The following is a 25,482-nucleotide window of genomic DNA, read 5'->3' as shown; positions in this document are numbered from 1 at the left end:
AGCTACTTGACTAAATATTGTATTTTCGCCTTACGCGACTTGTTTCCTGTTGACTTGTTCCACATTAGTTCAACTTTTCCTTCTCCTTTTTGAGTCACTTGAGAAAAAGTGACTCTATGTAATCGGTCAGTGTTAGTCTGTCCGGCCGGCCGGCCGTCCGGCCGGCCGTCCGTAGACACCACCTTAACGTTGGACTTTTCTCGGAAACTATCAAAGCGATCGGGCTCATATTTTGTTTAGTCGTGACCTCCAATGACCTCTACACTTTAACGATGGTTTCGTTGACCTTTGACCTTTTTCAAGGTCACAGGTCAGCGTCAAAGGAAAAATTAGACATTTTATATCTTTGACAAAGTTCATCGGATGTGATTGAAACTTTGTAGGATTATTCTTTACATCAAAGTATTTACATCTGTAGCCTTTTACGAACGTTATCAGAAAAACAAGGGAGATAACTAGCCTTTTCTGTTCGGCAACACACAACTTAACGTTGGGCTTTTCTCGGAAACTATAAAAGTGACCGGGCTCAAATTTTATGTGAACGTGACTCATTGTGTTGTGAATAGCAATTTCTTCCTGTCCATCTGATGCCTCATATAATATTCAGAACTGCGAAAGTGACTCGATCGAGCGTTTGCTCTTCTTGTTTTACATTTAGTCAAGTTTTGACTAAATGTTTTAACATAAGAGGGGGAATCGAGACGAGGGTGTGGTGTATGTGTGTGTGTGTGTCTGTCTGTCTGTGTGTGTGTGTAGAGCGATTCAGACTAAACTACTGGACCAATCTTCATGAAATTTTACATGAGAGTTTCTGGGAATGATATCCCCGGACGTTTTTTTCTTTTTTTTCGATAAATGTCTTTGATGACGTCATATCCGGCTTTTTGTAAAAGTTGAGGCGGCACTGTCACACCCTCATTTTTCAATCAAATTGATTGAAATTTTGGCCAAGCAATCTTCGACGAAGGCCGGACTTCGGTATTGCATTTCAGCTTGGTGGCTTAAAAATTAATTGATGACTTTGGTCATTAAAAATCTGAAAATTGTAGAAAAAAAATTATTTTTATAAAACGATCCAAATTTACGTTCATCTTATTCTTTATCATGTTCTGATTCCAAAAACATATAAATATGTTATATTTGGATTAAAAACAAGCTCTGAAAATTAAAAATATAAAAATTATGATCAAAATTACATTTCCGAAATCGATTTAAAAACAATTTCATCTTATTCCTTGTCGGTTCCTGATTCAAAAAACATATAGATATGATATGTTTGGATTAAAAACACGCTCAGAAACTTAAAACGAAGAGAGGTACAGTAAAGCGTGCTATGAAGCACAGCGCAACCGCTACCGCGCCAAACATGCTCGTCACTTTCACTGCCGTTTGCACTAGCGGCGGACTACGTTCAGTTTCTTTCTGTGAGTTCCACAGCTTGACTAAATGTAGTAATTTTGCCTTACGCGACTTGTTATTTATTGATTTATTTAATTGTGTTGTCTTGCAACTTACAGCTTTCTATCTTCTGACAGCTCAAACTGGACTCTTGTTTTTATATTTAGTCAAGTTTTGACTAAATATTTTAACATCGAGGGGGAATCGAAACGAGGGTCGTGGTGTATGTGCGTGTGTGCGTGTGTGTGTCTGTGTGTGTGTCTGTGTGTGTGTGTGTGTGTGTAGAGCGATTCAGACTAAACTACTGGACCGATCTTTATGAAATTTGACATGAGAGTTCCTGGGTATGAAATCCCCGAACGTTTTTTTCATTTTTTTGATAAATGTCTTTGATGACGTCATATCCGGCTTTTCGTGAAAGTTGAGGCGGCACTGTCACGCCCTCATTTTTCAACCAAATTGGTTGAAATTTTGGTCAAGTACTCTTCGACGAAGCCCGGGGTTCGGTATTGCATTTCAGCTTGGTGGCTTAAAAATTAATTAATGACTTTGGTCATTAAAAATCTGAAAATTGTAAAAAAAATTAAAAATTTATAAAACGATCCAAATTTACGTTTATCTTATTCTCCATCATTTGCTGATTCCAAAAACATATCAATATGTTATATTTGGATTAAAAACAAGCTCTGAAAATTAAAGGACCAGACCACGCTGTTTTAGCGTCAAAAACGCTTCGAATCGTGTTCCTGCGCGACCGAACACTTCCCGATGTTTGCAGTTAGTTAGAAAACCACTTTCTTACCGTCTTCAACAATGTTTGGTTTACTTCGGAATCTTCTAAGGCCGTAATCCGACGAATTTTGTGACCGAAGCGACGGATTTCTTCTCCAAAACGACCCGCCATTGTGCCGCGTGATCTTCGCGAGACTGGCTTATGAATAAATTATCCGTGACGTCACACCGTGTGGAGATGGTTGTTTACCAACATGACAACAAGCGTAACTGCAGACGAAATTGAACCGTACATGTTCGAACTACCGGTTTCTCTCCTCGAATCAAGCATGAAAGATGAGGGTGGAGGCCACTTCCAGCAGTAGTGAAACAGTGACGATGAAAATTGCGACACTGTTTGTCTCAGCGATCAAAGGTAACACACGCCCGCTCTCTGTGCTGAACTTATCGTCTGCTTTCGAGTCTGTGCTATTTTTTCACTCTCGCCTTGTCAACGCACTCGCGAATAAGTGGGATATTGTTTAAGTGTTCATGCATTGCATTCACGAGTAAAAGAACAACAGCTCATCGCAGTTTTAACTGTTCTTGATTATTTCAGAGACTGGTGTCAGAGTGGCCACTGTACCTGTTGTATTGTGTGGGAGGGGCAGATTTGAGAGAGAGAGGAAGCTAGCCTGAGGTACATTGTAGAATGAAAACTTGCAGGGGAGCAAGAATGCATCACCAGCCACGAAGGTGTACATACAACTTTTTTTGAGGTGCCTATATTTGTTTGATTGTTAAATGTAGTTTCACACACACACACACAAGATTAACTCACTTGCATGCCCACAGAAGAAGTTTGCTCTTCACATTGTTCTGTTGTTGTTTTTATAATGTAATCATTGTAACATCAACACTCAGTAATAACCAATATTACAACACAATCACTTTTTCATCAGAACTCACTCACATACTACATGACTTTGTATTAAACCCTGGTTTATGGACACTTGCATTTGTACTTTGCATGGGAAAGCAGCCTGTAGCAGTCAAAGTCTGGGCACTGTTGCATTGTAGTCTTGCTGTGTATGCAGAGCTTTGTTGTAGCTGCCATAGGCCAGTGTTGCCATAGGCCAGTGTTAGGATCACCACCCCCTCAAACAGCTCGTTCAGTTAACCTGATGCCTGTTTTAGACAGAAAAAAAAGTTACCACAATCAGCAGAACTTTCACCGGAGAAAGGGCATCATTCTTTCATACTTTCTTTCTCATAGCTTTTTGTTTTGTTTTTATAATCTCTTCATTACACTAAATAACATCCATCTTAAGACCTATTTTGAGCCTTAATTTAAGTTGACTAGTAATGATATTAATCATAATGTATTTATTTTTATAATGTACAAACTAGAGTATGTATGTGGATATGTGTGTGATGGTGCTGGTATGGATATGTGTGGTTTGGGTTATGTGTGTACTGATGTGTACATTTTATGTGTTTTGTATGTTTTACGAGTGCGATTTTATGTGATGTTATTCTGTACACCAGCCAAAACAAAATGTCTGGTATATTAGATAATAAACGCACCTTTAAATTTATTAGCGACTACACCCCGTCACCCTCCAGTCCCCCTCCCCCCCATTACACCCTACACTTTTAACATTGTATAAAAAATCATGCCCCAATATAGGTCCCTAGTTACCTGGGAGGACGTTAAGCTCCATAATCAACATCAACAACGTATTGAATTGAATTGAAAAGCTGGGGTTAGGAGGTCTAACTTCTTGAATTAAAGTTTTTTTTTTCTCAGGTGCATGTAGTTTTTTATTTGCTTGAAATCATGGTGTATTCTGGTTGTAAGAGAAGAGTCAATTTCCTTGTAAGCCTGCAAAATTAAAATTTGTCATTTTTGAAGTAGCCTACATTTTTGTAAGAGTCCAAAATAGTCCAGGATAAGGAGGAAAAACATAGGGTGGGTCAGGAAATCTGAAACATTGCATAGTTTTGTTTTGCCTATGTAGACACAAAAAGTACTTAGAGCACTTTTTCCCCTCCAAGAGAGCATAGCTTAGTTTTAATTATTTTAATGCCACTGTTAGCAAGAGGAGTACTACAGACAGCAATCAAACAGTGGGTTTTTTCTGTAGACATTGTTATTTCTGTTTAGGTGTTTCAGTAGTTTTCTATGCGGATAAATCATGCTGCATGATCACTAGAAACAATCCAGCTCTGTAGCATGCAAGTTTTTCAAAGGTTTTTTTTCCCCATGTTACTCTGAGAGAAAAAAACAACCCACAGAGATAAAGTTGAACTGGCAGTTTGACTGAAGCAGTGGTAATAACACAGAGTGCTCTTCCTACAATCAATTTTTTTATGTGGATGATGATGTCCACACATGTACTTGGTTGTATTATTTTGCTAGACTATTTGTTTCTGTTAGATATATCTGCTCACATGATTGTTGTTCATAATTTGACATTACATTTACTGCTGATCAAAATGTATTGTTGGAATAGGTCTGCTTAATATTCTGACTGCAGTTTTGTAATAAAATCAAATAACACAGATGTTTTAAGTATCAAAGTGCTTTTCACACACACACACACACACACACACACACACACACACACACACACACACACACACACACACACACACACACACACACTCACACACTATGAGTATGACTGCAAACATGAATTTGTACTTGTATTAATTATAATTACTGTATTACAGAACCTGATCTGAAAAAAAGGACAACAGCAAATTATTCATGCAAGCTTGCTGTATTAACGATTTCTTTATCTATTTAATACAACACTGAATTAGATAACAACTATAACAACGTGTGTGTGTTTGTGTGAATGTCTATGTGTATATGGACGGACACTGATTAAACCTGAGACTCATCGATTACCCAGGTGAGTGTAAAAGAGGGAGAGAGAGAGGGAACTTTAAGGTGGGTGCATGGGGACGGACATGTAGTAACAGATATATATGTTTTAATCTGTAATCTTAACACATGTGCTTAAAATTAGGAACAGATGCCATTCCACTACAAATACTGTCAGTCTGACAAAAACGCCCAGTGACACTGAACCCCTATCCCTTACAGAACACATTCAGTATACATGTACTCACTTCCTTTCGTCTGCGTTTAGTGAAAGCAGATCGTTCTGATGACATTGGTATCCGGTTTCTGACCTCCTGTGAGTGGTCAACAATTGTCGGAACTGGAACTGCGTTAGGCAACAGCTGTTTTGTGTGTGCCAGGTTTTCTTGCCGGCTTAACTGCGTTCGCATTGGAAGAAAGTGTCGCGAAACACACAACATCGTGTTGGCCGTTTCCAGTTAATCAGTCTTGCTGCAGAAGTTGTAAGCCCATCGGAAAAAGGTGACAACTGATGCCTGAACCTTTTTTCTATACTTCATAGCTATCAGCAGCCGTGCGCATTCCTTCGGCGTGCTGTTGATGCTCGATTTAGGCAAACGCCCACTTGAGCGTAAGCTGTAACTTTCGGTTTCCAAACACTAAGTGACGTCACAGCCGGTTCTCGTCTACTGGCGGCCATTTCGAAGTCTCGTTTAGCAGACGAATTTGGCGGAACGTTTTTAATTAAATCACAATGATTAAGCTACGAATCGGTGAATTTCTTTACATTTTTGGAATCTTTAGGTGCATTTCTCTAACCTTCAGTCATCGGTTAGTGGTTCTAATAACCTTTAAAACAGCGTGGTCTGGTCCTTTAAATATATAAAAATTATTATCAAATTTTTTTTTTCGAAATCAATTTAAAAACACTTTCATTGTATTCCTTGTCGGTTCCTGATTCCAAAAATATATAGATATGATATGTTTGGATTAAAAACACGCTCAGAAAGTTAAAACGAAGAGAGGTACAGAAAAGCGTGCTATCCTTCTTAGCGCAACGAATACCCCGCTCTTCTTGTCAATTCCACGGGCACTGCCTTTGCCACGGGCGGTGGAGTGACGATGCTACGAGTATACGGTCTTGCTGCGTTCAGTTTCATTCTGTGAGTTCGACAGCTACTTGACTAAATATTGTATTTTCGCCTTACGCGACTTGTTTCTTTTTCCCTTTCTGTTTTCACTGCAATGCATATAGCTATAGGCTCATAGCTTTTTTTTAATCACAGCATGAATGAAATATGGTTCCTTTGATTTCTTGCTTCGTTTGTTCCTTTGAAAATGTTTCATTGTATTTGTCAATGTTGGTAATAAGAAGCTTTAACTGCATGCTACACGTCAATTAATCTGTGTTTCTTTTGATTTTGCGGGATGAATTAAATCTGACCATTGTTAATATTTGTTAATACTGCCCACTAGTACCCAATGGAAGGCCAAACTGAAACTGAAGACTGGGAGGTTTGTGTTTTGCTAAAACTAGTTTTCATAGTGTTGAGCTGTGTTTTTTTAGTGTCAGATCTAGAAGAATGTGTGTGTTGTTTAGATAATAAGCTGGAGCAAGATGTTGTCTTTGTTGACTTTTATCTTTTGTAAGTTTTCTTGCTGCAATTTTTTTATGTTAGAGACAGAAAGTTGCAGAAAAAAAGTGTTGTTTTTTCTTTTCTAATTTAGCCATTCATTATCAAACAATAGCTGAGTCATGTAGTTAACTTCGTTTTGAGAGAAAAAAATTGTAGTCCCCGTTTTGTTCATCCTTTGTGATTGTGACTTGTCAAGTTTTTTGTTAATGATTTTTTACAAATGTATTCATCTTTATTTTGCAGTTTTTCTTGTTGTGCAGCTTTTATATATATCATTTATTTTTGTCACTTTTTTTTTAAGCATGGCTAGATCTATAGAAATGCTTTAATTTTGTTAGCCTTTCTGGTTTGTCTTTCAAACATCTCATGTATACTAGCTTGATTAGTGATCATTGCTAATGTTTTCTAGTGCTTTGTAATGTGAAATATTTTCTAGATAGAAGAAAACTGATACTTTCCAATTTAAACTAGGAACTTGAACGAAGCACTTTTTATTTCTCTAAACTTAAAAAGTAAAATATAATTTATTTGACATATATATTTTTTTTATTTATTTAAAAACAAAATTGTTTTAGGTTTAGAGAAATAAAAAGTCCTTCGTTCAAGTTCCTAGTTTAAATTGAAAAGTATCAGTTTTTTTCTCAGTTTTACTAAATGATTTAGAAATGTATCTACATGATTTATATATCAGCAGTATATATATATGTACTGGCTTCTTAATAACTGTTTGAGTTATGTAGTTTAGGGTTTCAAGTTGTTTTCTGGAATATGTTTTGCAATGGAGATTTAATGTTCAAGCACAGCTAAGCATCCGAAAGAAATGCCAACAAGAATGGTTGAATTAAAGCCTTCAGAAAATGTTTGTCTTTTGTGAAATTGCATCAGCACTCCCACACTCATTTAAAGTAAACTCGGCAAAAAATGTATTGTACCCTAACTAAAACATTAATTCCCGTGTCATTTCATTTAAACGTTCTTTGCCAGTGAAGGCACACAACTTGGTTGTCTGGCACACTTTTCGGATCAAAGATTTCGTTTACAGGGGTCACGTGACCGCCTTCCTTAAAAGGGTACCCCCAAAATCGACCTAACAAAAATTTAAGGTACCAATTAATAACTCGACGAAAATTCAGAAAAGGCAGAGTACATATATGTATCCACGAGGCTGGAATAACGAAACTGACATGTATTATATGTATTTTATTATATCTGCGTGTTTGTGTGTGTGTGTGTGTGTGTGTGTGTGTGTGTGTGTGTGTGTGTGTGCGCGTGTGGTTGTGCGTGCGTGTGTGTGTGTGTGTGTGTGTCACGGTGTGTGTGTGTCCGTGTCTGTGTATACATGCATGCATGACTGTTTGTGCACGCCAGTGCATGAGTTTGTGAGTGTCAATGTGTGTGTTTCTCTTTCATTTTGCTAAACACTGTCTTGTATTTTCTTATTTATTTTGTGATTTTCTGTTCCGTTTAGTTCAATACTGGCTACCAGCCAACAGTGGGGGTGGACTATGGCTTCAAAATCCAGACAGTAAATGGCACGGAAAGTAAGTGGCTCATAAACTACATTTTTTTTTACGGCGTGAGCTTGACTTCTTGGCAGTAATGGCTTCGCTCTTGACAGGTGGCCATTACTTTATCGAAGAACGTCTTACACTTACTCGCATCTCCTCTTTTATTACTGTGATCGCATTCGTGACTAACTTTTATGTTTTTCATGCTTCGTCGTCTTTTGCTTTTGTTGCTGCCACAGGAGTTTGCTCTCTTGTCCTGACCGTTATATTCGTTATTACGTGTGAATCCTATCCCCCGGTTGTTGTTGTTGTTGTTGTTGTTGTTGTTGTTGTTGTTGTTGTTGTTGTTGTTGTTGTTGTTGTTGTTTGCTCAGGTTCCTAGGTTCAACGGAAATATAAACAAGTCGCGTAAGGCGAAATTACTACATTTAGTCAAGCTGTCGAACTCACGGAATGAAACTGAACGCACTGTATTTTTTCACCAAGACAGTACAGCCGCTTCGTCAATCCCCGCGTGAAGGAAATCGCTCACCTTCCACGTGCAAAACGTAGTGATATTGACACGCCAGATTAGCGCGGTAGCGTATTGTGCTAAGCAGGAAAGCGCGCTTTTCTGTATTCTTGTTAACTTTCTGAGCTTGTTTTGAATACAACCTATCATATCTATATGTTTTTGGAATCAGGAAATGATAAAGAATAAGATGAAATCATTTTTGGATCGATTTCTTAAATTTTAATCGTAAGACTAATTAATCTATTTTCGTAAATTATGATCACATTTTAAGAGTAAACATGACATATGTATATATTTTTAGATTCAGAATGTGATGAAAAATACGATGCAATCAGTTTTAAATCTGTTTGCGAAAAATCGATTTTAATGACAACTTTAATGAGCAAACTCATTAATTAAATTTTAAGCCTCCAAGCTGAAATGCAATACCAAAGTCCGGGCTTCGTCGAAGATTTCTTGACCAAAATTTCAACCAATTTGGTTGGAAAATGAGAGCGTGACAGTGCCGCCTCAACTTTCACGAAAAGCCGGATATGACGTCATCAAAGACATTTATAAAAAAAATTAAAAAAACGTCTGGAGGTACCATACTCAGGATCTCTCATGTCAAGTTTCATGAAGATTAGTCCAGTAGTTTTCTCTGAATCGCTCTACACACACAGACACACACACATACACCACGACCCTCGTCTCGATTCCCCCCTCTACGTTAAAACATTTTAGTCAAAACTTGACTAAATGTAACAAGTCGCGTAAGGCGAAAATACATTTAGTCAAGCTGTCGAACTCACAGAATGAAAATGAACGCACTGCAATTTTACAGCAAGACCGTACACTCGTAGCATCGTCAGTCCACCGCTCGTGGCAAAGGCAGTGAAATTGACAAGAAGAGCGGGGTAGTAGTTGCGCTGAGAAGGATAGCACGCTTTTCTGTACCTCTCTTCGTTTTAACTTTCTGAGCGTGTTTTTAATCCAAACATATCATATCTATATGTTTTTGGAATCAGGAACCGACAAGAAATAAGATGAAAGTGTTTTTAAATTGATTTCGAAAATTTAATTTTGATCATAATTTTTATATTTTTAATTTTCAGAGCTTGTTTTTAATCCAAATATAACATATTTATATGTTTTTGGAATCAGGAAATGATGAAGAATAAGATGAACGTAAATTTGGATCATTTTATAAAAGATTTTTTCTTTTACAATTTTCAGATTTTTAATGACCAAAGTCATTAATTAATTTTTAAGCCACCAAGCTGAAATGCAATACCGAAGTCCGGCCTTCGTCGAAGATTGCTTGGCCAAAATTTCAATCACTTTGATTGAAAAATGAGGGTGTGACAGTGCCGCCTCAACTTTTACAAAAAGCCGGATATGACGTCATCAAAGACATTTATCGAAAAAAAGAAAAAACTTCCGGGGATATCATTCCCAGGAACTCTCATGTAAAATTTCATAAAGATCGGTCCAGTAGTTTAGTCTGAATCGCTCTACACACACACACGCACAGACAGACAGACAGACACACACACACATACACCACGACCCTCGTCTCGATTCCCCCTCTATGTTAAAACATTTAGTCAAAATTTGACTAAATGTAAAAAGGGAGAGCTGAAGAGTGTTCTTGTATTCATATAACCTAAATTCCTGCGTCACCAACTACGAAATATAGGTTTTAAACAAAGGCTGCTGTCCTAGATGTCATACTCGAGCTGTTGATGTTGTTGTTGTTGTCACCGTCGTCGTCTTTCACGGCCCTGCCCAATCCCATCCTCGTCCAATTCATCTTCAGCCACCGCTACTACTACCACTGCTTATGCAGTGAGGCTGTTGACAGCTACTCTGTGCGAATCCTCTGCACTATTACAAGTTTTGCTGTATCTGTTGCCACAACTGCTGAGCTCTTGATGTCAGTAGGAGTTGCAGCAGCAACAACGAAAACAAAAGACTGCCCTTTTCTCCGGTACCTTGATTTGATTCACCAAGAGTCAATGTTCCGAGTTTAGCATCACAAAAGGTGAACAGAGTATTTTGCTGAAAAGGCAAGCCGCATACCCCATCAAAGGCTGTGTGATCGGTCTTCTGTATGATGAAGGACATATTTTTTGCGGAAAATAAGAACAATTTCTGTAGAGAGAAACGCGCACTGGAAGTTCTGATGCAGTTAGATGGCTGATGGCATTTTTACTTTTTGTTTTAAATTGTTTGTATTTATTCGTTTAGTTCAATACATTTTCAGTTAACATTGATGCGTGGCCTGTGAATCGTAATATTAACAGTGCATCTTTTATCCGATTTCAGCCAATATTTGCAGCATCCGAACAAGCCTTTCTCTATATCAAAGAGATGCAGAGCAAGTCAGTCAATCCGATGCTAACGCATCGGTGTGTTAAAAGCCTTATAGGAACGAAAGTCATTCATCTCAGAGAATAGGATTGGCCTAGAACTGTCAAACTGTGTGAAAGCCAATTGCATGAACGGACGAAAGAGAAAAGAATGCAAGCAAGCAAGAGCTAACAAAATTACGCCTACTCCCATTCCAACATTGGGGACAAAAAAGGCCAAGAACAAGGGACACGGGATGAAATGTCAGCCTTACTAAGGAAGAAATGTCCCACGTTTTCCTTGTTTTCAGTAAAAGGTTATGAGGTCAAAGAAAAAGAGAGAAAGGCAATAAATCAAACATATGAGGTGGTGAAATGAATTTAGAAACAGAATTAAATCCTCCCCCCCACACACACACCCCTACCTCACTCCAAACCAACCCCCTCCTTCCTGTAACTTGGAAACAACAAGAAATTCCTCCGAGGTAGGAAAAACACCCCCGTCCTTACCATTCTAACTGCCACCAACTGAGAAGGTTATTTCCCTTTGACCATTAATATGTTCCTCTATAAGCCCTTGTAGAATCTTAATCCACCAATAACTCCATAACCGTGTGTTTGACTGGTCCCAATTTTTGTAAGGACCGTCTCAGGAATGTATAGAACCTGTTCACCAAGTTTGGTGACGATCGGTCCGTTCATTCTTGAGATCTATATGCGAACACAAACACACAAACAAACAAACAAACACATCGACCGAATCCTATACACACCCCTATACCGGGGGTGTAACAAGTCGCGTAAGGCGAAAATACAACATTTAGTCAAGTAGCTGTCGAACTCACAGAATGCTCTTTCTCCTGCTGTCCGCAACCTAGGTGTCACTCTTGACCAGTCCCTGTCCTTCCATCAGCATGTTGCCAATGTCTGTCGCACTTGCTTCTTTGAAATCCGCCGCATCTCCTCCATCCGTCATCTCCTCACCGAGGATGCCACTAAAACTCTGCTCTGCGCCTTTGTCCTATCCCGACTCGATTATTGCAATTCCATTCTATCTGGCTCTCCCAACTACATCATCGAAAAGCTTCAGCGTGTTCAGAATCATGCCGCCCGCCTCATCTTTCGTTCTTCCAAGCATGACCACATCACCCCTCTTCTTCAAACCCTACACTGGCTGCCTGTTCAACAGAGGATTCAGTTCAAGATCTCCACACTCTGCTTCAGAAACTTTGATCTATCGTCCCCTAGCTATCTTTCTGACCTTCTTGATGTCTACTCCCCCTCTCGCTCCCTAAGATCCTCCGCAGACACCCGCCTTTTTAGGATACCATCAGCACGCACCAAAACATATGGCCAGCGCACCTTCTCCTACCAGGCCCCATCCATCTGGAACCAACTCCCGCATTCACTCAGGCACTCCACATCTATGCAATCATTCAAAACCTCACTCAAAACACACCTCTTCCCTCACTAGTCCGTTAATGACCACACATCACCCTCTCCTGCTGGTCCTTGATCTGTCTCTTTCCTTCTTCTTCTTCTTCCCTTTCCAGCTCTATTCTCTCAACTAACTTTATGTATCCAATACTTTATTTATTTATTTACGACTGTTTTTCCGTCTAGAATGCATGTGCCTGTAGTTGGTATGAGTGAGTGCGTCGCGTTCTCGCTGTGCGCCTGTCTGCGAGTGTATGAGTCCTTGTCGATTTGTGTTTCGTATAATGTTCACTATGTATTTTATATTTTGTAAGCGCCTAGGGCTATATTTAGATTAGGCGCACAAATGTTCATAATAATAATAATAATAATAATAATAATGAAACTGAACGCAATGCAACGCAGCAAGACCGTATATTCGTAGCATCGTCAGTCCACAGCTCACGGCAAAGGCAGTGAAATTGACAAGAAGAGCGGGGTAGTAGTTGCGCTGAGAAGGATAGCACGCTTTTCTGTACCTCTCTTCGTTTTAACTTTCTGAGCGTGTTTTTAATCCAAACATATCATATCTATATGTTTTTGGAATCAGGAACCGACAAGAAATAAGATGAAAGTGTTTTTAAATTGATTTGGAAAATTTAATTTTGATAATAATTTTTATATATTTAATTTTCAGAGCTTGTTGTTAATCCAAATATAACATATTTATATGTTATTGGAATCAGCAAATGATGGAGAATAAGATGAACGTAAATTTGGATCGTTTTATAATTTTATTTTTTATTTTTACAATTTTCAGATTTTTAATGACCAAAGTCATTAATTAATTTTTAAGCCACCACGCTGAAATGCAATACCGAAGTCCGGGCTTCGTCGAACATTACTTGACCAAAATTTCAACCAATTTGGTTGAAAAATGAGGGCGTGACAGTGCCGCCTCAACTTTCACGAAAAGCCGGATATGACGTCATCAAAGACATTTATCCAAAAAATGAAAAACACGTCTGAGGATATCATACCCAGGAACTCTCATGTCAAATTTCATAAAGATCGGTCCAGTAGTTTGTTCTGAATCGCTCTACACGCACGCACACACACACACACACACACATACACCACGACCCTCGTCTCGATTCCCCCCTCGATGTTAAAACATTTAGTCATAACTTGACTAAATGTAAAAATGAAACTACCCCCCTTCCCCTCTCTGTCCCACAGACTTGGTTAGGTGATGTGGATGGCTAAGGAAAAAAAAGGGCAAGGGAAAGATGTGCATACTCTTTGATCCTTCTTCTTCTTCTTCTTCAGCGTTCCAGAATGTTCTGGTTACGTGTGAGCTCGTTTACCCATTTGGGTTCCCCACACTATACTCTGAGAGCATAGTCAGCTCACTCCGCTTTCGTTGAGTAGGCATGCTGGGTATTTTCGTGTTTCCATAACCCACCGAACTCCGACATGGATTACAGGATCTTTTGCGTGCGCACTTGGTCTTGTGCTTGCGTGTACACACGAAGGGGGTTAAGTCACTAGCAGGTCTGCACATAAGTTGACCTGGGAGATCGGAACAATCTCCACTCTTAACCCACCGGGCGGCAGCGACCGGGATTCGAACTCACGACCTCCCGATTAGGAGGCCGACGTCTTACCAACACGCCACTGCGCCCGTCTACTCTTTGATTCACACACACACACACACACACACACACACACACACACACACGCCTTCCCCCACACAAACACGCCCCCCTCCCCCTGCACACACACACGCACGCCCCCTCCCCCCGCCTCACACACACATACTTCTCTGCATTCTCATTATCAAAACAAGAGGCGAAGCCTTCAAGGCTCACGTAAGAAATCGACAAACAGTAACACAAACTCAATCACTCCGTCACACATACACACACACACACACACACACACACACACACACACACACACACACACACACACACACACACACACACACACACACACACACACACACACACAGAGTAATATAAGCATAGGTGAAACTGTGCAAGAAAGCGAGACCCTGGATCTGCCAACTAGTCTCGGCCCGCTCACAATAACAATGACCGAGACTTTCAGTAATTCCTTTGCGTGACGTCTAACCCTCTTACGTCATAATGTGACGTCTTCAAATAGTTTCTATCACACACGTCAAACACTTTTGACCGAGACGTAATCTTCTTATGCGAGCTTTATCCATAGACTCGGAAATGTTAAAGTTTCTATCACACACACACACACACACACACACACACACACACACACACACACACACACGCACGCACGCACGCACGCACGCACAGACAGACAAAGTTTATCATCGCATAGGCTACACTTACGTGAGCCAATGAGCAGACATACGCACATAATTATATGAAAAGATGAGACAAACAAGAGGCGAAGCCTTCAAGGCTCACGCAAGAAATAGACAAACTCAATCACTCCGTCACACATACACACCCACACACACAGTAAGCTTAGGTGACACTGTGCAAGAAAGAGAGACACTAGATCTAGATCTGTCTGTCTGCACTACTTACAGGGACACGACTGCCAAATAGTCTCGGCCCGCTCAAAATAAAAATGACCGAGACCACACACACCACGCGAGAGAGAAAGACTACATGATGCATTAATTGACGTCAAACACTGACTTTTGACCGTGACGTAATCTTATGCGAGCTTTATCCATAGTCTTGGATAACCACTCACACATAGACTCGGAAATGTTAAAGTTTCTACCACAGACATACACACGCACAAACACACACACACACACACACACACGCACACACACACGCACACACACACGCACAAACGCACAGACAGACAAAGTTACGATCGCATCGGCTACACTTCGTGAGCCAAAAACACAGTCACAACCAAGCTTGTTGACAAGGTAAGGGGATGTTGCTGTCCTTTGAGAATCAATGGAAGTTTGCCAGAGAGTGAGATTACGGGCATCGAACACAACATACCACGACCCCTTATTTGCCGAATAAAAAGGCTTCTTAATTACTGAGTGTGCACTTTCCGGTCATCGAAAATGTACTATAACAGTTGGCTTAGACTGAGAAACTATTGGGCCAGAATCCGTTGAGAACGTCTGGAAAGACTATAGTCCAGGCATCTTAGCCACTTTAGTGAAGGGAACGTTGAAGTGACAATGACTAGGTTTAAAATGTCCCTTATCAGAAAGTTCAACCTCAGTCCTTTGATGTTTATTAAACACATTTTCATATAAAGTTGGCGCTTCATACGGAAAAATGGCTTTGAAATTGACCCAAATCCTTCTTTGGGCTCTGTAAATGTCGTTTGGGGGTATGGTTGTAAAATGGTATCTACTGGTCACCCCAATGTATAAACTGAAAACTCTTTCTGCACCAGAACACGCAGAAAGGATTGTATCTGCCTGATGTCTGATGCTTTTCAAAATCCCCAACCACTAACACCTTCAAAACGGACTTTAACTGACACTGTTGTTTTTCCCTATATAATCCTTACTATTTTTCCGAGACGTCGTCGTGTTGTGTATTTAGCTTGCCACAACCTCATACATGGTCCTAAAAGTTAAAGTTGAAGAAAATACTAAAGATAAATGAAAAAGCTGACGCAGTGTCATTCGCACCGTGAATCCCCCCATGGGAACATACTAAAGTCTGGTTCCAAATAGGCTCAATTTCCTTCTATTTCTTTGTATTTCTGCCTCGTAGGGGTAGGGGTGTTCAAACCAAAGGCACCTTTAAACCAAAATTCAAATCACACATCTTACAATACTAAGACACTCAGCAGTAAAAGGGTGTCTGCTGGTAAAAAATTCCAAACAATCCTAAAAGTACTTCACTACTAAAAGTGCTTTTAAAAAGAGCCGTTATTTTTCCCTCTATATTCAGTATTGTGTTTTCTGCGAACATGTAGTCTATTTAGATGGTTGTCGTGTGCACTTGAGTTGCTAAAGCGTTTTCAGTTGGGCATATGTCGAAAAGCAAAGAATTAGCCCTTTGAAAACCATCAGAACTGTCACACAAAAATAACATTTACCTATCTCACCAACTGACCAAACATAGGGCTTTTCCTTATGTATTATGTATTGTCGTGTTTTTTGTAGCATACTTGTGAAAACAGCCACCACTGTTGTAAATGATACTTTAAAGAGCATTATTTCATTTTTACAGTTGAAGGACAACCTGGACTGCCGTATATTACAGCTGTTTTACAATCAGCCACAATTTTCTTAACAAACGTATGTTAAGAACAACTCCCATTGTGAAATTGAAGGAAAACAAATTGAAAATCCCCCTGCCATAGAGGAGCTAAAGAATCAACAATAAACGACTGCATGGATAGCTTGATGCACGAATGCATTGCGGACATGTTTGTCTCCAACCAAGAGAAAGTTCCAAAAAATCCCTTTTGTGCTTCTTATTATACAGTGACGTCAAAGACAGCCTTTTCTGCTGTTCATACATTCAGGGGTTATGGTTACACTAAACGACGTAGTTGTAGCCATACTGCCATCCAGATTTATTTTTTCCTTGCGAGCAGTCACAGGGTGTTTGTGCTGTCTGCCAACCGTTAGATGACCCCGCCCAAGTCTGTTAAGGGACCGTTTGACCGTTATAGAACGCGTCTTTTTGATTTTTTGGCACAGTTGGAAACGGTTGATTTTTATCCCTACCATTGTTTCCAAACATTATATAGGAATGTTTTGTGAACAACGGATAATAGCCGCTACTCGCATGTGTAGCAAAAGTGAGCGTACATACTCACCCTGGTCGTACAGCCGTTGTCCGTTGCCCGTCTTTATCTGTCTGTACTGAACATTACCTTTGGATATTTCTCCAACGCTATGAAGTGAAGAAACACCAAATGTTGCAAAATGTTGTATGACCCCAAGAGCTCAAAAAAGATACTTGAGAACCTTGACCTTACCATAAGGTCAAGGTCACAGGGAGAATTAATGTGGTCTAAAAACTGCAAAATTTCACATTGTGCCAGTTTTCTGGAAAACAAATTAAAAACAGCGGGCTTAGTTTTGTATGGTATACAAGAAAAAGAAAGCCTTATCTTCTGATACCATTTTGGTTGACCTCGCTTCAATGTCAAGGTCAGAGGAGCCCTTCAAAGTTGAATTGTAGACATATTTTGATGTGAGCTTGCCCCTTTAACTTTACTATGGACGATATCTCTTACAAACTTAAACACTTAGTGGGGCGTTTGTTAGAATTTCATAGTGAGCCACATCTGGTCACATATCGTTAGGGTCAAGGTCACATTGACCCCTATGAAAAATGTGACCAAGCCGGGTAAAGAAATCCATGTGTCTTGGTAAAAAATCTTAACAAAGCAAAGCCCATGCGACTCTCATGCTTGACCTTTGTCTTAAAGTGACCTTGACCTTCAGGTGACCTTGAAGGTGAAGGTCTAACAACTGAAGCTGGCAAGGACATTGTACACTATTAGAACTGTTTTACAGATTTTTCCTACCAAATTACACATGACCTTTGGCCAAGGTCAAGATCATCAAAGGTCACACATCACAAGGCTATCAATTCAAGACATAGGAAGCATAAACATACTTATTGGCACTTTCTACAAAGAGACATTGTCACTTTTAGTGATTCAATTGCCCGTTTCAGTCACATTTCATAAGGGGCAAAGTGACCTTGACCTTGATGATATGTGACTAAATGTGGCTCAATATCAGTATATAACATGTGCCCCACACAATTATGAAGTTTGAAAGATTTTTTTCATAGTTCAGGGTCAAGGTCACTTCAAAACATGTATACAATTCAACTTTGAAGGACTCCTGTGACCTTGACATTGAAGCGAGGTCAACCAAAATGGTATCAGAAGATAAGGCTTTCTTTTTCTTGTATACCATACAAAACTAAGCCCGCTGTTTTTAATTTGTTTTCCAGAAAACTGGCACAATGTGAAATTTTGCAGTTTTTAGACCACATTCATTCTCCCTGTGACCTTGACCTTAAGGTAAGGTCAAGGTTCTCAAGTATCTTTTTTGAGCTCTTGGGGTCATACAACATTTTGCAACATTTGGTGTTTCTTCACTTCATAGCGTTGGAGAAATATCCAAAGGTAATGTTCAGTACAGACAGATAAAGACGGGCAACGGACAACGGCTGGACGACCAGGGTGAGTATGTACGCTCACTTTTGCTACACATGCGAGTAGCGGCTATTATCCGTTGTTCACAAAACATTCCTATATAATGTTTGGAAACAATGGTAGGGATAAAAATCAACCGTTTCCAACTGTGCCAAAAAATTAAAAAAGACACGTTCTATAACGGTCAAACGGTCCCTTAACAGACTTGGGCGGGGTCATCTAACGGTTGGCAGACAGCACAAACACCCTGTGACTGCTCGCAAGGAAAAAATAAATCTGGATGGCAGTATGGCTACAACTACGTCGTTTAGTGTAACCATAACCCCTGAATGTATGAACAGCAGAAAAGGCTGTCTTTGACGTCACTGTATAATAAGAAGCACAAAAGGGATTTTTTGGAACTTTCTCTTGGTTGGAGACAAACATGTCCGCAATGCATTCGTGCATCAAGCTATCCATGCAGTCGTTTATTGTTGATTCTTTAGCTCCTCTATGGCAGGGGGATTTTCAATTTGTTTTCCTTCAATTTCACAATGGGAGTTGTTCTTAACATACGTTTGTTAAGAAAATTGTGGCTGATTGTAAAACAGCTGTAATATACGGCAGTCCAGGTTGTCCTTCAACTGTAAAAATGAAATAATGCTCTTTAAAGTATCATTTACAACAGTGGTGGCTGTTTTCACAAGTATGCTACAAAAAACACGACAATACATAATACATAAGGAAAAGCCCTATGTTTGGTCAGTTGGTGAGATAGGTAAATGTTATTTTTGTGTGACAGTTCTGATGGTTTTCAAAGGGCTAATTCTTTGCTTTTCGACATATGCCCAACTGAAAACGCTTTAGCAACTCAAGTGCACACGACAACCATCTAAATAGACTACATGTTCGCAGAAAACACAATACTGAATATAGAGGGAAAAATAACGGCTCTTTTTAAAAGCACTTTTAGTAGTGAAGTACTTTTAGGATTGTTTGGAATTTTTTACCAGCAGACACCCTTTTACTGCTGAGTGTCTTAGTATTGTAAGATGTGTGATTTGAATTTTGGTTTAAAGGTGCCTTTGGTTTGAACACCCCTACCCCTACGAGGCAGAAATACAAAGAAATAGAAGGAAATTGAGCCTATTTGGAACCAGACTTTAGTATGTTCCCATGGGGGGATTCACGGTGCGAATGACACTGCGTCAGCTTTTTCATTTATCTTTAGTATTTTCTTCAACTTTAACTTTTAGGACCATGTATGAGGTTGTGGCAAGCTAAATACACAACACGACGACGTCTCGGAAAAATAGTAAGGATTATATAGGGAAAAACAACAGTGTCAGTTAAAGTCCGTTTTGAAGGTGTTAGTGGTTGGGAATTTTGAAAAGCATCAGACATCAGGCAGATACAATCCTTTCTGCGTGTTCTGGTGCAGAAAGAGTTTTCAGTTTATACATTGGGGTGACCAGTAGATACCATTTTACAACCATACCCCCAAACGACATTTACAGAGCCCAAAGAAGGATTTGGGTCAATTTCAAAGCCATTTTTCCGTATGAAGCGCCAACTTTATATGAAAATGTGTTTAATAAACATCAAAGGACTGAGGTTGAACTTTCTGATAAGGGACATTTTAAACCTAGTCATTGTCACTTCAACGTTGTTCTCTAATATGCCTGGACTACTAGTAATTAGCCAGTGTTCATTTACACTAATGTGTGTGTTCGACTTTGCTAGTTACCCACATACAGCTCCTGGGTAATTACTTACATTTTGCTAGATGAAGATTAGGTATATTAACCCGTCGGACATGAGCCACTATTAAGGCCAGTGGTAGACCAATGACGTGCATCGGCTTAAGGAAATCCTTACGTGATCAGACTAATTACTACTAATTATTAAGTCGTCAATGTTGTCTGCTTTTGATTTCACCACCAACAACAGCAATTAGTTATGCGGGGTCTATTGTTACCAGGGGTGATAATAGTCCACGGTGGATATTGTCTTTTTGTTGACATCAGTCAAGAAAAGTGAACTTTCGACCTCCTCCCGAAAATACACAAACCCAACACCCCAGGCAGACCCATCGTTTCTGCCTGCAGCGGTCCAACAGAGTTCATTTCGGAATACTTGGACTTCCTCCTTCAACCAATTGTACAGTCACTGCCAACGTACGTCAAAGACACAACACATACCCTCAACCTTCTTGAACACCTCAACAGCCATCCCAGTTTTCAGCCCCAATTGTTGTTCACGTTGGATGTTGTGTCCCTATACACATCCATACCCCACACTGACGGACTCAAAGCCCTTACATTCTTTCTGGATCGTCGTCCCACTGATTCTGCCTACCCACCAACCACAACACTTGTTCGCCTGGCTGAGCTTGTTCTCACTTTGAACACTTTTGAGTTTGACGGACAGGTGTTTGAGCAGATCAGCGGAGTCGCCATGGGTACGAAGATGGGACCCAGTTATGCATGTCTTTTCATGGGTCATCTTGAGCACCTCATTCTACAGTCTTATTCTGGCCCAGTTCCAGAACTGTACAAGAGGTTCATCGACGATGGTTTGGGTGCCACTTCTCTGTCTGAACCCCTCCTTCTCGATTTCATTCACTTCATCCAAGCATTCCATCCCAGCATCAAGTTCACATTCAACATCTCTTCCTCATCTGTGGTCTTTCTTGACATCTCCATCTCCATCTTGCATGGTCGCTTCACCACCTCTGTCTTCTACAAAGAAACTGACGCTCATTCATACCTTGATTTCAACTCTTCTCATCATCCCGCCACCAAAAGCAGCATTCCTTTCTCTCAATTTCTTCGTCTTCGGAGGCTCTGCTCTGAAGACGACGACTTTCACCAACAGTCCGTCTTGATGACGTCTTTCTTTTTGGCCCGCAACTACCCTGATGCACTCGTCCGTGACGCCCTACTGCGTGTTACCCAGGTCTGTCGAGAGTCCGCATTCAGTCCTACACCATCTAGGGACAGTGACAGACACGTCGTTTCCCTACTATACTGTTTCATTCCCACAACATGGCAATAACTTTTTCTTGCCTGTGTTATTGTTGGCTTCCCCTCGAGTAGCTTCCCTTGCTTCTCTGTCTTAGTCATTTGTTGGTTTGTGCAGTGCAGTTGTTTTGTCAGTTATTCTCCTCTTTATCTGTTCTATCGTCTTTCTTCTTCTTTTTTGTGTGTGTACTTTTGTGTTTTTGTGCCTGAAGAAGACCCTTAGGACGAAACGTCGCTGTTATTCGTTCCGTGTACGTCATTTTAACGTGAGTACATTGCTTTTTGGTCTCTTTATTGTTCCCTCTCACGTGCAGTCGCCATTGTTCAAGAACTTTCGTCCGTTTTAGTTTCCACTGAAGCGATGTCAGAGTATAACAAGCAAACATGAATCCCGAGTCGTTTAAATGGGTGGGTTTCACCAGAGAGTATAATATTTCACTAACCAGAGTACTTGTTACAGAAATGTTGCAGTGGTAACTGGATGTCGGAAATACCATGTTAGATGTGCATACAACAAACATGCGGCACCTTTCCGCATCTTTAAAAAACGAACAAAAAACATTCTGTTGATGGACATGTAGTCCTTATGGACCCATACACTTTTATCACAACCTGTCAAGATGATACTGATCTGAGGTGTATCCCGCAGTGGGGCACTGCGGTTATGAAATAAAGGCCCCTCCTGTTTTTGGAACCGCAGGAGCTTTCTAGTTTGCTGTTAGGTAGATTTTTGGTTCCTCTTTCCTGTCATGCTCTCTTTTTCTTCATGAATTCTTTTCTTTTTTCTGCCTTCTTGCTCATTCACCTGTATTTTTTCCAAAAATCTCTTCTCTTGCCGCTTGTCTCGCGATTCATGTATAGTTTAATCTGTTAGTGTTCTGATGTAAGTCCAGCAGTAGATAGGTTAAGCCTATTTTAACATACTGGAAACTGGTAATCTTCCAGTAGGTATTAATTTAGTTTTACTAAAGCCTGCTGGGACACAAGTAATGGGTTAGTGCATTTGTAAACAGGAATCGCTTGACAAGTGGCCCCCTTCATCCCCCCCTTCCTCGTCCTGATATGGCTCTGCGTAGTCGGCTGGACGTTAAGCAACAAATAAACAAACAAACAAACAAACAAACAAAATCTGAGGTGTATCATAGTCTCGAATGTGTTGTCTCGCCAAACATTTAGATTCTGTGTCACTGACTGCCATGAATTGTGTGCCAACGCAATACTTCTTGCTGAAAGCGGACCGAATGGTATTCACGTCCTATTAGTCATTGTTTGACGCGGAATGTCTCAGCTCTCTAAGATTTCCCAAATGCTTTACAGAATAAATTGATCAATTTTGCTGACGTCTGCCTGCACCGTCTGCCTAGGGTATGTTGCATTTTGTTGTTGTCATTCTTGATGAGATGGAAACCCAGGAAAAGCTCTCCTGTCTGGCTTGGCGCTACAGACTGTTCTTGTTGGTTTCCGGTACAATTTGCAATATGCAATATTGAGGAGAGTACGGTCTGATACCGCAAAGTAGTGTCTTGTATCGAGTGCAAATTATGGTACACTACGTTCGACTGTTGTGTGTTAAAAAGTGTGTGTGTTTGCGCTCTTCTTCTTCTTCTTTTTCGTCTTCTTCTTCTTCTTCTTCTTCTTCTTTTTCTTTTTCTTCTTCTTCTTCTTCTTCTTCTTCTTCTTCTTCTTCTTCTTCTTCTTCTTCTTCTTCTTCTTCTTCTTCTTCTTCTTCTTCTTCTTCTCTCCCCTCCACACCAACACCACCCCTTCTCTAGACTGATTTCCTCCACCTTCCCGCCTACAGAAGTCTTTTTTTCTTTTTTTTTATAATCTTTTTATCCTGTTCTTGTTTATTCACTTGAAGCCTCGCCAAAGCTGTTGACATGTTGAGGGGAATTATTAAGATTTAGTTTATATGTAAGGAATCATATGTTAAATAAGCATGATGATTTGAAAATGGTTTCATTTAAAAAAAGTGTGATATATATTTATTTATTTCTTTTGTTTAAAGCAGAAGTGTTGCTTCAAGCTGCAACGAACAACTCATAGGTGTTTGCTTCAATGGTTTTGTTTACTTTGGTGAATTCTTTGTCTACTATGTACGTCATTCAGAACTGTGGAGTCTGTATATATCGGGTTGTTTGTATCATGTGCAGTGCGCGTGCACATGTGGGATCTGTCGGGTAGCAATGAATACATGGACGTCCGCAACGAACTGTACAACGGCTCTGACGCCATCTTTGTCACCTATGACGTCACCAATGCTACGACATTCGAGGCGTTGGACGGCTGGCTCCGAGAAGCACACCGCTTCGCTACAGGCAATCCTGACATCTTCATCGTCGGCAATAAGGTCGAGAGTGTGTGGCTGCGTAGATGATTAAAGTACTGCGAGTGAAGAAGATTATGCTGGTACTTAGCTTGATTGATAGTCCCTGGACTGTGTTGGGGATGGGGGAGGGGGGGGGGGCATGCGATGGAGGTGAGAGAGAGAGAGAGAGAGAGAGAGAGAGAGAGAGAGAGAGAGAGAGAGAGAGAGAGAGAGAGAGAGAGAGAGAGAGAGAGAGAGGCGGACGGACGGACAGACAGAATGAATCATTAATGTCATACCTCGCACGGAGGATTTTTATTTTTAACCCAGCCATCCTCCCCCCCCCCCGCCCCCCATTAACCCCCGCCCCAACCCCATGAGAGCGACAAGTCCTTAAAAGGTTCAGTTGAAGTGAGAGAGAATGAGACAGACAGACAGTGTGACGGACAGACAGACAGAGTCGGTTGCTTCTCGCACCTAAAACTAATGCAACATCCAATGTCTGATATGATGGGTAACTGTTGCAGACTGACCTGAGCAAGAAACGAACAGTGCCATCATCAGAAGGCAAAAAGTTCGCACTCCAGAACCGATGTTTGTAAGTATATACACGGGGTGAATCTTCTTTTTCCTCAAATTATTCGTCTGTCACTGTCACTTCTTCCTCTTCCATCTCCGCCTCCTCCTCCTCCACTCCTCCCTCATCTGAAAATACGCCGGGCAAAAAACAACAACAACAAACAACAACAACAACAACAACAACAACAACAACAACAACAACAACAGCAAAGCAAGCCAACAATCCGGGGAATAACTATGGTGCAATAAAGATTATTCAACTGCTGACTTTTGATCAACATGATTGGCTTAAAAGAAATAGTTGTGGAATATATATATTTGTTTCTATACGTCAGGTTCTTTGAGACGTCAGCAGCGACAGGGGAGGGCGTGGACACTATGTTCGATCAGATACTACAAGAGATCGCTAAGAAGAGAAAGTCTACGTCGGCCAACTCCAACAAGCGATCCAGATAGCACAACAAGAAAACACCGAACTGAAGAGGTTGCAGAAAGCCAAATAACCAACGTCGGCTAATTCCAACGTGAGATCGAGAAAATATTCATGAATGAGGAATACCATACAGGAAGGGAGGGGAAAATATTTGCATCGGCTAAGTAATACAAACGATCGAGATTGTAGAAAATGGATGGACGGTTGTTTTATTGATCTGACTTTTCTACTTGGTCACAGATGGCTGTCCGTGTTTGACTCGTTGTTGAGTTCATGAATTAATCAACATTTGTTTTAATTGACATGGAAAGAGAGATGGATTGATGGATAGATTGATGGGTGAAAGGAGAAATGAATGAATGAGTGAATGAATGGATTGTTTGGGTATTATTTCAAATAGAGATCGAGACAGTCATGGGTGATGAGTTGTTGCTGTTTCTATGCTTGGTTGGTTTGGCGTGAGAACGATATTGGAGTTTTGTGTGGATTGTTTTATCATAGCACGTGCATTCGTTCGACAACAATAAAAAAAGTAGAAAAAAAGTAAAACTTCTTGCCGCGATTTCTTCAGGAACGTGAACCCATTGATGGATGGATGGATGTGGTATAATT

General features: G+C 40.3%; 1 protein-coding gene across 4 annotated transcripts in view; it reads left to right on the top strand.

Annotated features, from left to right (window-relative positions):
* The window catches only part of LOC138959545 (ras-related protein Rab-4A-like), a 27,724-nt gene extending 2,439 nt beyond the window's left edge, over nucleotides 1–25,285 (top strand). For 2 of the 4 annotated variants that reach the window (XM_070331063.1, XM_070331065.1), the window contains exons 3-7: nucleotides 6,458–6,496; nucleotides 8,087–8,159; nucleotides 23,704–23,900; nucleotides 24,386–24,456; nucleotides 24,773–25,285. In XM_070331063.1, the coding sequence (XP_070187164.1) occupies nucleotides 6,458–6,496; nucleotides 8,087–8,159; nucleotides 23,704–23,900; nucleotides 24,386–24,456; nucleotides 24,773–24,893 (501 nt within the window). In that variant the 3' untranslated portion in view covers nucleotides 24,894–25,285. The remainder of the gene's footprint in view (nucleotides 1–6,457; nucleotides 6,497–8,086; nucleotides 8,160–23,703; nucleotides 23,901–24,385; nucleotides 24,457–24,772) is intronic. The other 2 variants (XM_070331064.1, XM_070331066.1) reach the window with 1 other exon arrangement.
* Nucleotides 25,286–25,482: the final 197 nt, after the last annotated feature.

This window comes from Littorina saxatilis, linkage group LG2, assembly GCF_037325665.1.
Source record: "Littorina saxatilis isolate snail1 linkage group LG2, US_GU_Lsax_2.0, whole genome shotgun sequence".
Taxonomy (NCBI): domain Eukaryota; kingdom Metazoa; phylum Mollusca; class Gastropoda; order Littorinimorpha; family Littorinidae; genus Littorina; species Littorina saxatilis.
Note: the sequence above shows the minus strand (reverse complement) of the source record. Positions and strands in the feature narration are given on the sequence as shown.